The sequence below is a fragment of the Ruditapes philippinarum genome, unplaced genomic scaffold (genome assembly GCF_026571515.1).
Source record: "Ruditapes philippinarum isolate M1 unplaced genomic scaffold, ASM2657151v2 ctg2960_1_1_1_1, whole genome shotgun sequence".
Lineage (NCBI taxonomy): Eukaryota > Metazoa > Mollusca > Bivalvia > Venerida > Veneridae > Ruditapes > Ruditapes philippinarum.
Window position 1 is genome coordinate 27,501 of NW_026862374.1, and position 13,425 is coordinate 40,925.

The 13,425-nt window shown below is 34.6% G+C and overlaps 1 protein-coding gene across 1 annotated transcript in view; it reads right to left on the bottom strand.

Annotated features, from left to right (window-relative positions):
• The window catches only part of LOC132718913 (uncharacterized), an 87,321-nt gene that overhangs the window by 2,561 nt on the left and 71,335 nt on the right, over positions 1-13,425 (bottom strand). The window contains exon 6 of the mRNA XM_060702612.1: positions 1-929. This exon is cut by the window's left edge and continues 2,561 nt beyond it. Coding sequence (XP_060558595.1) covers positions 1-929 — 929 coding nt within the window. The remainder of the gene's footprint in view (positions 930-13,425) is intronic.

Here is a 13,425-nt window from a genome sequence, read left to right on the forward strand (position 1 = left end):
TGACGTTCTCGATAATAGAAATTCAATGATTTTGGTGTAAATTTCATGTTTTGAATTTCCTAAAGGAATGTTGTTGCACCATAGGGCAACTATATACATGAGGAGAAGTGGAATCCCTTGCATGTGTTCTAAGCGACAGTCACGTATCACATTATCAAAGTCCTGCCTTTTACTCTTCAGTACTCTATCGTCACGGACACCGGTCATTTTTCTTATAGCATTTTCTTCAAGTTTCCGCGTAGAATCTGCACTTAATTGAACCAATTCTACTTTTTTGTTTATTTGACTTGTTTTGAGATTTGAAACTCCAAGCTTCCACGGTCGAGTTGTCGTTAGGATAACACAATTATTACCTTCGTATAGATGTGGGATTTTTTCTGTAACTTCGCTACAGCTATTATCAGGGTGAGTCCATTCATCAAGACCGTCCAATATAATCAAGCATTTTTCTCTACGTAAAACTTCATATAGTGTTACAGAAGTAGGAAGTTTCCCCGTAATTTGCTGTTCAATCATATCGTAAATTTTACAAACAGAGGGACTGTCTCTTAAGAAAATCAAAAATAAGAACTCAAAGTCTAATAACGTTTTTAACTCGCTCTTTTTAAAGCTGGCGTAGTTTTCATCGTGACAATGAGCTTGACACCACGTGACTGCAAGATATTTTGAGAAAGCAGTTTTTCCAAAGCCTGCATCAGCTGATAAATACATTTCTTGTTGGTAGCGACTTTCAAATAAAAACAGTTTCCTCAAAGACTTGACGGGTATTCTCTCCTCTTCTATGGAATTAAGGGACTTCTGCTTTACGATGACTATATCTGGCATCACGTAGAACCCAGCTAAAGGTGTCTCTACTTCTTCAAGAAGCGGTGACAGAGGTATTGAACTACATCTTTGTCTATAAAATTTTATCAGGTCGCCTTGAAGTTCTGAAAAGAGAATAGAAAAATAATTTTCAGTGACTCATCTTTCTATATACATGTAATATAAGTACAGTGAAAATTCAGGTGCTGGCTATCTTCAATGTTGCCTATTTAGGATACGAATTTGTTAATGATACTGAAGAAATAAATATGTAAATATATATTACATATGTGTCACAGTTATATTTAGTTGAAAATACATGTATGATGCTTATATGAGTGTGGTAACCATACCACAAACGATTAGTTAAGAGTCGTCGGTTTGAAGTCACAAAGTATTATTATCAGAACAGAACATATCTTTATTAACTCAAGTTACATATAATATAACACATGAGTATACATAACAGTAGCTGAATATTTGTTAATATTAACACATGACATGGTTTTAGTTAATAAATTTCTACACACAGTTCAATATTATTTTTAAGGTATTTGTAAGAGGAAAATTAATAATTATCATGACAGATGAAAAAAAGAAAAACAACAACAAACAATCAGCTACCGCCTGAAGGGGGGTAGATACACAAGCACACAAAAGTATTCGTTTCTCGATGCCAGTTTGAAACGGACTATAGAAATGCGAAGCTGGTAAATAATACGTCGTTGTTTACATACGGGCCCTGTTGCGAGGTCCCTTTAAAAAAAGTTTGTGCACAATTTAGGTCAATCAATACACAAAATGGAAGTTATTATTGAATTATTTTAATTATTTAAAAAAAAATAAAGTTCGCGATACTGAAAAAAGACTTGGAATAGTCTAAGTATATGCTACCGACTCATTTCAGACGGTTTTCATGTTTGTATTATCCTTAGTTTTCTTTAGGTTGCTAGGCTGCTAACTTCACAAATTTCGAAGTGTCAAAAAAAGAAAAAAGAAAAAAAAAACAAAGTTCAATATTTAAAAAAAAATAAAGTTCGCGATACTGAAAAAAGAGGTGGAATAATCTAAGCATGTGCTACTGACTCATTTCCGACGGTTTTCATGTTTGTATTATCCTTTGTTTTCTTTAGGCTGCTAGGCTGCCAGGCTGCTAGGCTGCTAACTTCACAATTTTCGAAGTGTCAAAAAAAAAAAAAAAAAAAAACAAAGTTCAATATTTAAAAAAAATAAAGTTCGCGATACTGAAAAAAGACGTGGAATAGTCTAAGTATGTGCTACCGACTCATTTCCGACGGTTTCATGTTTGTATTATACTTTGTTTTCTTTAGGCTGCTATGCTGCTAGGCTGCTTACTTCACAATTTTCGAAGTGTCAAAAAAAAACAAAAAAAAACAAAAAAAAGTTCAATATTTAAAAAAAATAAAGTTCGCGATACTGAAAAAAGACGTGGAATAGTCTACGTATATGCTACCGACTCATTTCCGACGGTTTTCATGTTTGTATTATCCTTTGTTTTCTTTAGGCTGTTAGGCTGCTAGCTGCCAGGCTCTAGGCTGCTAACTTCATTATTTTCGAAGTGTCAAAAAAAAATTAATTATTAAAAAAAATAAAGTACGCGATACTGAAATAAGACGTGGAATGGTATTTGCTACCGACTCATTTCCGACGGGTTTTATGTTTGTACTATCCTGCTAGGCTGCTAACTTCACAAATTTCGAAGCGTCAGAATGAAAAAAATATGTTACGATAAAGTTCAACATCTTAAAAAATAAAGATCACGATATTGAAAAAGGCGTGGAATGATCTAAAGAAGTGCTACTAATGTATTTCCGACGGTTTTCATGTTTGTACTATTCTTAGTTTTCTTTAGGCTGCTAGGCTGCCAGGCTGCTAGGCTGCTAGGCTGCCAACTTCAGGCTGCTAGGCTGCCAACTTCACGAACATATCAATGCTATCATTTTCGGGCGTTTTCAATGCACTGGGGTTCTACCGGGGCTCTGCCTGGATCGTCCTGGGCTCTGCCTGGATCGACCGGGCTGTGCCTTGGTCAACCGGGGCTCTTCCGGCGTCATCCGGCATGAACCGTAGCTTCACCTTGGCTCTGCCTGGATGATCCGGAGCGCATACTGGGTGGTTATTTGGGAACTACCGTAGTGCTGCCGGGGTAAGTGTGACCGCAACAATAATTTCACCCCGGATCGTCCCGGATCATCCCGGTAACTAACCGGGATGGTCCTGGGCTCTGTCGGAGTGAGACCGCAGCTTAAAGGATTTTCATTGGTCCGAGGTTTTCATGTGACCAATGAAAATACTCCATTTGAAAACAATCTGCTGCGCCATTTTACTTTCAGTTTAGATTGAGAATTTGACATATCGGAAAAAGGTGTGTTATAGATTCATATGATGCTTTGATTGAACAATTATTACAAATAATAATTTAATTTCATCATATTTAAATACGCAATACAAAGAAATATTCATTCACTGTGAGTTTAGTGTGTTTTATCACAGGTAAATATGCACCACATGTTTGCTGTATGTTTGGTACCCCATATGTTTTCCATATGTAGAACATATGTGTTCCATGTGTTTTGAAAAACATGTGTTTAAGAACATGTGTTTTTCATATGTAAGATTAACATATGTAAACAGGACCATATGAAAAACATGTGTCAACAAACATATGTTAAACTCATGGTTATCACATGTTTTTCATATGAATAAGTTTTCATATGTTAAATATATGTGAACTTTCATGTGTTTTTCATATGAAAAATTATGATCATATATTCTGCAAGATTTACACTTTGAACAGTCTAAATTAGATTCTACATGATTGTACATAAATTCTTAAAAGATTCTTGGTTAACGAAGTGTCCCCTAGGGAGTGACCTTGTTAAAATGTTCACTCAATAAAATCTAACTTATACCTAGTGTTTAAAGATCCTGTATGTTGAAACATTTAAGTGAAATTATATATATGTATATAATTATGCTTATAAAACAATTTTCAAACATTGAAGAATATGTAAAATATGTACTGCAAATATGTGTACAATTTATATGTAATCATTAAAATATATGCATTTTTTTCATATTGAAAAATTTGACTTAGATTTTATAGAAAATAAACTTTTTATTACCTCCCTTTATTTACATGAAATGTAAAATTCGGTAATATTTTTTTATTAGTCCCCTACCGGTTTAACCGTAGGGGACTTTAGGTTTACCCTCCGTCCGTCTGTCTGTCTGTCTGTCTGTCCACTAAACTGGATCCCGCGATAACACAAAAAGTACTGAAAATATTTTTTATGAAACTTGATATATAGAGAGATGGCAGTATGGAGATTATGCACGTCTTTTTCTTTTCTTCCTATGTTGATAATTTTGGTTGCTATGGCAACAAATAGTCTGAAAATATGGCAAATTTAACACATAAACTGGATCCAGTGATAACTCAAAAAGTACTGAAAATATTTTTATGAAACTTGACATATTGGTAGATGGCAGTCTGGAGATTATGCACATCTTTTTCTTTTCTTCCTATGTTGAAAATTCTGGTTGCTATGGCAACAAATAGCCTGAATTTCAAGATTTCTGATTTAAATTTTTCAGTTATTTCACTATAAGTTCTTTATTTCTTAAGGTGTTTACTTCAAACTTTAAATACAAGTTTCTGGTCATTAACCACATCATATGTGACAAGGTTTACAACTCTAGCACAAAAATTATCAGTATTACCTCCCTTGAACTTAGAATTTTTATGAAAAAAAATCTTGTCTTTTTTAAATAACTTCTTTATTTCCTAAATACTTCAAACTTAAATACTAAATAAATATATCTATAAAAATCAGTTCCGGTAATGAATGATAAGGCCTTAACTTTCAGTGGCGTAGCTAGGCTAAAATATAGTTTGCACGATTTCTCGGAGGCTTGGAAGAGCGCAGACAAGAGCCCTGGTAGGGGCCAGTGGGTGACAAATTTATGCACACCAACACAATCTTCATATATGCTACCTGTTAGTGTCTGTAGTGTAATGACATTTAAGGTTCATTACTCATGTTTATTTTTATAATATACAAATAAACGACACAAAGTTTTATTTCATTATTTATGCATACGAAAGACAACGTGACATATTGCAGGTTAATTTACAATATTGACTGGCTGACCGATTTCACTTACTTACATTCTTACTCACTTACATACTTACTCACATTCTTACTTACTTACTTACTTACTTAAATACTTTCTTGCTTGCTTGCTTACTTAATTTCTTCCTTACTTGAATGCATGTTTACTTCTTTGCTTGCTTGCATGCTTGAATGCTTGTTTGCTTTTACTCTACTTTACTTTTACCTTTATCTTACTTTACATTTACCATACTTACTTTACCTTTACCTTACTTTACATTTACCTTTACTTTACTTTACATTTACTTTACTTATTTTACTTATTCATATATATTTCAACGAGCAAATATGTCACCCATTTCTGTCCACGAACTAGTATCAATTTATTTAAATGGTACTTTTGATTAGCTTAAGGCCTCACAGACGGTAGGATTTAGTTGTACAACACTAATTAGAGATATGATGTACAATTTTCCAAGCAATACAACAATTGCATTCACGTAATTTTGCATTGTAGGAATCATTAGGTTCCTTTCTCCCACTTGATCCCGTACATACTTTACTCACTAAAAATTATTTTTCTTCATGAGTAATGATTGAAACAACTCCATTTTTTAAGTCTATATAATTGTCACATGGCGAGATTAATGTGCAGCCCGACCGAGACTCGAACCTTGGACCCTCGGAATACCGTACTGCGGCTCTACTGACTTAGCTATCCGGTCGTCTACAAACTACTACCCCTGATTAGACAACAGTTCAATACCGTGACATAATCATTTTCTGAATAATTTGGGATTCGAACATACCACACTTTGGGTCTTGTGAAGAGTTTTTCAACATCGGTTTTACTATATTAACCTTTTAGCCCTAATTGTTCGGGAATTTCATTCATGTGTCATCAGTCATCGTGGGAGGTCTGTACAGCAAGTATTTAGAGTTAATGATCAACATTATTTTTTGTCCAATCACATTTCAGTATTTTTCAAATTTCTTATAAGTCTAACTTTGGTTAATGTGTACTAACTAAATAAAATTTACTTCATCTGTCGTCTAACCAGTCTAACAAATTTCTATAATGCATTATATTAGGGAGGAGTTTGAGGTGTGGTTTGCACTGTGAATTGTAAAATATCTTGGGCCAACGTAAAAAAGATTAGGCGAGGTCAGGTGTTTCTAAGTGTAAATGTGACATGTTAGAATGTTGACAAGGTGTAGACATTTTGTACAGCGAAAGGGCGGAGCTATCGGTGATTTAGAGGAAAGCCTTGATTTTGGTTGAAAAAAATAATGTTGATCATTAAATAGGTTAATGTTTAATAATACGCATTAACAAAAATAATTGGTCGCCTGCCTGCGACAGGCTTGACCAAAATTGTTAAAACGTATTATTAAACACTAACCTATACATAGAACATGTCCTATCCTGTACATTATTAATACAAAACATAAGCAATCTGTATATAAAGTTACATTCTATTAAAATAATTTCAAGTCTTCAGTTATTATTTTCTGCAGATGAAGAATTCGTATCTACATAAAAAACAACAAGAACCATCGCCTAGCGTGAGTCACACTCGAAATTTTCTTAGTGTTTGGAGGATTAATATTGTACAGCTCGAATTCGCTATTCCTTTCATTATCTGTTTACATCAATATTGACAAATAGGGGTGTCGATAATTTTTATACAAAAGCATATTATTTATCGCCTAAATATTTAATCACAAAAATAATTACTCATTTCTAACCATTCAGCGTATTAGAATTAGAAAATTCTATAGACACATTTACTGACACATGTAGCGTGCAAAACAGTCCAAATTCGGATATGAAAGGAAATAGAAAATCGCCTCAAAGTAAACAAACAATGACGTCACAAAATCCTTCATCCTCGTCTTCTTCTCAGATATTAGGGGCTGAGGGTAATGGCGATATGTGTAAAGGTTCAGATAGTGATCAACTGAAAATTATTATGGATACTGTAGTAGACATTAAAAAGAACTAAGATGCTATGAGAAAATCGATAGACTTCAAGTTCGACATGCTACGCTCGGAGATAAAAGAAACAATAGATACACGCATACGGGCCTTACGGGACGAGTTATCGGTAGATATGGCGCGAGAAAGTACCCGGCTTGACGAGGTCATGACAACTATTCAGTCTTTACAAATGCGATGGATACACTTGAATCTACGACTGATCAACGTAACGGGACAAACCCGTCACATGATAAAGGTCACGGACCACGTAGAAATATCAACACATTGAATGATCCGGATTTAACCGTTACAGTTAGTGGCATACCGTGCACTGAAGGTGAAAATCTGTTAGCTATAGCAGAAGATCTTATAAAAGCCTTAGGGGAGAATGTATCGAGGAATATATTAGTCACAGGGGCTGCGAGATTGCCCACCAGATTTCCAAATCGCCCTGGATTACTAAAAATCGGCTTTCAGAACTTAGATGAGAAAATCTTAGTACTAAGAAATAGAATGACACTGAGAGACAATGCTACATACAGAGAGGTGTATTTGAAAAGTTGCAAATCTCATATTGAGAGACTCGTAGAAATGAACGCGAGAGCAGTGCTTCGTCAGTTACCGCAAGGAAGGCAGTACCGCGTTAACGCAAACGGTCGCATCATTCAACGTGCACGACATCAGGATGATATGGAAATACCGCACAATTCAGACTAGGGAGAACCCCGACCTTACAGGTCAATAAAGTTTGCTCACTTGAATATTTGTGGTTGGACACGTGAAAACTGTGAACTTAGAGAAAAAATAATGACCTCACTTAACTCGGATATTGTTTCGTTATCGGAAACTCATTTAGGTGACCAAAGTGTAATAAATATAAACGGATATACATGGTTTGGATTTAACAGGGCCAATATTCATAGAAACGCACCAAAACCGTCAGGGGGCGTCGGTCTCTTAGTGAAAAACTGGATTACTACGGAATATGATATTAACTTGGTGGATAAATCTTACGATGGAATATTAGCGGTACAATGTATACATAAACAAACCAAATATCATTTTACAGTATTTTCATGTTACCTGCCCCCAGAGAACCTAACACGTGGTCGCGACGCTCAGGGATTCTTTTCCCATTTGTTAGCCCAAATCTATGTTAACAGTGAAAGTGACACAATAATCGTAGCAGCCGATTTTAATTCACGAATTGGGTCATAATCGGATATAGTCGGAGTTGGACTGTATTCCGCAAAGAACTGTGCTAGATAAAACAATCAGTCAACATGGACATGCATTTATTGAATTTTTAAACGATGCGCGATTCTGTGTTTTAAATGGAAGATTAAATATTAACGATGATAATTATACATCTGTTTCCCGCAAGGGACGAGCTGTAGTGGATTACTTGTGTGTACCGCAAGACAATCTTCACCTATTCGAAGGCTTTAAGTTTTTACGGTACAGTCTATTGTTGACGCGCACGGACTTCACGGATTTCTGGGCGAAAGATCAAGGCTACCAGACCATAACATACTTATCACGGAATTTAACACTTTGAGTAGTGAAAATGTAGGCCAAAGTTGTGACAATCATGAACGGATTAAATGCCCCCGCTGACATTTGACAAATGACGAGACGTCATTTACAAGAGAGGGTGGTGTGTGGCAGGGTCTTATTTAGTAGTCTAAGGCCTATTCATTATTTATTTAGTTATCTTCAACCTTGGTTCTGTCTCTTTTCTGATTGGTTAATAAAATCACTCACTCAAGTAGAGCGCGGCTTTTGATACTTGTGGAAGACATGTTGATTGATTTTGAAATGGAAATGTTTTAACTATTTGTGGGTTACTTTGGTATGTATTTTATTTGTTTAATGTATTCATATTTGCAGTATACTTTGTTCTTCATGTGGAGTTGTTAGCATTTAAACTTAAATGCTTTCTGTAAGCGTCTGCGACTTATTTTATTTATTGACAAAAAGCGATTGTACATGTACTTCAAAATGGCAGTATTTACTCTAACCATTATTAATAAGAACATAACAGCTTAACAATGTCACATTCCTGAAACCTGTGCACATGATTCTTATTTTGATTGCAGTTTAACAGTTGAAAGGTGTACACAGTTCACGGGAGAGATTGTTGTTTGTGTGAGCAGGGACATAACTTGGTAAGTTTATAAACTATGTATTTGTGCATTGTATTTATGATGTAAATACCTTTTTGTATAAATTGAGTATTTTATGTTCAGCATAGAATATTGAGATATGTGGATAATGTTGATTATATTAAGTGATGAATGATAAATGGACCACTTGGCACACATGAGTATTTTGATATACATTGTATGTATATTACTACTTCTTGATTATGTACTTGTAACATTGTTGTTGTAATATTATGTACATGATAGTTTTCAGGCTTTAGACAGTATTGTATTATTTGTCATTTAATTTTATTGTGTATTTGCAGGACACTGACTTTATTCGACTTTGTTCTACTGTAATGGTGTATACTGCTGTGATTTTATGATAGACTGTATTTGAAATGAACAGTGACACATTTACAATTTAAAATAAAAGAAGAACCCAGATTTAATAAAATAACCATAGTTACAATAACTTGCAACGAATTCCTTGCAACGAATTCCCGTGGACTTCATGTCAAGCGATTTATCCCGTCTGGCTCTGTTGGAAATTATATCAAGTATTGAGAGTAGCAGGGAAACACAAACTCAGGTAGATATTATTTATGAGAAACTGTGCTCCTGTATCAGAACCGAAATGAATAACTCGTTGCCAAAATTCAGTAACTCAAAACATGTAAGAAAAAGATACAAAAATAAAAAGCCATTTTGGAATGATCGTTTAACGGAACTATGGAGTGATTTGAGCGCCAAAGAAAAACTTTTTTCCAAGTGTAATGGTACTTGCACGGCGAGAATCGCAACTAGAAGAGAGTATATAGTTGCAAGAAATACTTTTGACAAGGAATTGCGGACCGCGATTGCCCTTGACATTGAGGACACGTCAACAAATAATCCAAAAGACTTTTGGAATAAAATAAATAAACTTGGGCCTAGAAAATGTAAACACATTCCTATTGAAATCATAGAAAGCAACGGCCGAGTGTGTCACGATGAAAGTTCGGTATTCGAGCGATGGAGGTCGGATTTTGAGAATTTATACCATACGAGCGATAATACTGACTTTGACGAAGATTTTTTCGACCGTAACAAAGTGCATAAACAATTATTGGAACTAAACATGTTAGATCCGTTATACTCATAAAATGAACAGTTGAACAGTAACATAACAGTCGATGAAATAACAAATATCGTTATGACGGCAAAGTCAATGTCAACCTGTGGATTCGACCAAATTCCATACGATGTCCTAAACTTTCCTGACATAATAGTGGTGCTACAGCAACTTTTCCAACTGATAATGGATACAAGTATTATACCGACTTTATGGCGGAAATCGATTATTTGCCCGATCTAAAAGAATCCAACTAGCGACGCTGTCTACCAATGAACTACAGGGGTATAAGTTTGTTATCCTGCGTTAGCAAACTGTACAGCTCTTTCATTAACAAAATACTAATCAAGTACTTAGACGACAACGATATTCTAGCCGAAGAGAAGAATGGATTTAGACGTGGCCGTTCATGTGAGTATCATGTCTTCACATTAGATAGTATTATAAGGGACCATAACTCTGTAATTACTGCTTTCATAGACCTACTCAAATGCTTTGACTTTGTCGACCGTGAGATGCTGATGTATAAACTTTTGCTAAATGGTGTCGATGGAAAATTATACAATTCTATAAAAAGCATATACAATCATACAGTGTCATGTGTGCGTATTAATGGACGATTAACGGAGTGGTTCCAGTGTGACAACGGGGTAAAACAGGGAGACAACCTCTCACCGACGCTCTTCTCGGTCTTCTAGAATGACCAACAACCTTGACCTTGGGGTCAAAATCGATGACACTTCGGTCTCAATGTTGCTATATACCGACGATATAGTCCTTATCGCAAAGTCGGAAGCAGATCTACAGATAATGCTTAACCAAATGCATGACTGGTGCAAACGATGGCGGGTTCTTGTAAACACAGAAAAGTCTAAAGTCATACACTTTCGAAAAGGCCGCACACAACGGACAGAATATGAATCTAAAATTGGATTGAATGTGCTGGAAATTGTAGACAAATATAAGTATCTCGGTGTTATCATGCATGAGAAACGCGACTATAGTTTTCATTGTGAAATACTTTCAAAAAGTGCCGGGAGAGCTCTCGGATCTATTATAAATAAAATTCATAATCTGAAACAAACTGGATTTAAAACTTACGAAAAACTATGCAATTCCTGTGTGATACCGATATCGGATTACTGTGCTTCCATTTGGGGATATAAACACTACCAATCAGCGGAATATATTCACCACAGGGCGATACGGTACTGTTTAGGTATACATCGATTTACACCTATATTAGGGTTACTCGGTGAAATTGGATGGCTACCCAGCATTTACCGTAGATGGCTATTGGAATAGACTGGTAAAACTTGATGAGAATAGACTAACCAAGCGTGCATTCAATAGAGATTACAGCTCGGCATATAACAGTAACTGGTGCAGGGATATTAAAACCGTTATGTCTAGACTTCACCTAACGGAGTATTACAAAAGTAAACTCGCCGTCTCAACGGACTTAGCCAAAGAAAACATGAACCAGTTTTGTCTAGAGATTACGAACGAGTATCAAAGTTGAGAACATATAGAACATATGAAACTGAATTTACTTGTGAGGAATATGTTGAACTTAAAAAGAAATGAACGGGCTTTATTTGCTCAATTCAGAACCGGAATACTTCCACTTAGTGTTGAAACCGGACGGTATGTGGGTGAATCCCCTGAACAAAGACTGTGTAAGTTGTGCAATAGCCGACTAGTTGAAGACGATACTCACTTATTTGTTGAATGTGCTCTTTATAGTAACACAAGATCTGTTATATTTGGAAACATTTTAAACTGTGATGAATTTATGCGCAAATCAAACAAAGACAAACTTGTGTTTTCTTGGTTCAAACTCATCCTAGAAAATGTGCAAAATTTATTGTTAATGCTTATTATATTAGAAGTAGTATGTTATATACTAGTATGCGGTGATTTTCATCAGTAAATACCTTAGATTTTCATCCTTTATTTTGTCTGTGTAAAGTTGTACATATATATGAACCTCATGTCACATTATCGAAATATTACCCACATTTTTCTTGAAAAAGGTCATTTGTATTAACTTTTATCTAATTTATAATACGGATATATTGTAATTTGAGAAACAGCTATGACAAATTTCAACTAAATGTTACGGTATCACGACAACTCTTATAATAATAAGCGTTTATACTGACTCTATACAAATTAAGTTTAATACAGAACCCTTATTCCTAATGTTTAAAGTAGTCATTTGTTATTTATGTTTAAACGTTAATTTTGCCTCTAAACAGCTGTTATATGTAATTATGTTACACAGACTCTTATTATTTCAATTTTCCATTTGTATATATTCACGTGCATTTTACACTGTTGATAAGGTGACCTATAGGCCTATAAGGCCGGGTGTTCTTTATTTACATTGTATATATGTAATTTTCATGTACGAAAACACATGTCACTATAATAAAAGATTATTATTATTATTATTATTATTATCATATTATAGTATTAGCGTAGTGGTTGAGTGTTGGCTTCATCAGTGTAAAGACCCTGGTTCGATTCCTGGAAGAGGCATTTTTTTCTTATATTTTTTGTTTTTTATATTCTTTTTCAAAGATCTGGATTTTAGCTTCTTGTGAATTTAGTTCATACAATACTACCAGTATTTAAGAACATTTGGTTTTACAAACACTTGCTTCCAACCGGTTAAGTTAGAGGCAACCCGTACAGTCGTGATTAGAGTGAGAAAATATTCAAATATATAAATATACAATTGAGCCAAAATCGTAAAAAAAAATGTAGCAAATTGAATTCAAAGTTTTAAATAGCATAAAATTGACAATACTATTTAATCTGTTCAATGACTGTTAAAATCAAAATACATTAAATTTTGCTATTTAACCGTTGTAAGTTTTACTTTAAATTGTACAAAATTATAAATCACAGGTTTATAAGAGAATATGAAAATGTTTTTTGAAAGTAAAAACCATACAAACACAAAAAAATATTGCTAAATTGCAGATTTGAACCTGGAAAAAATCTAAACTTTCTGCTAATAATCTGAACTCTCTAACCACTACGTTACTCAGTATCCACTTTTATTATTCTATATATTGTAATAAAAATGTAAAGTGTTATAACTGAATAACTTGCACATCCCATTATATGATAATGGTATGACCGATTAATGTAAACGTTATCGCGTTCGACTTATCGTAAGGACAACTCCAACAAAACATAACGATACAATATTGTTACGGACGGGAACGGAAAACA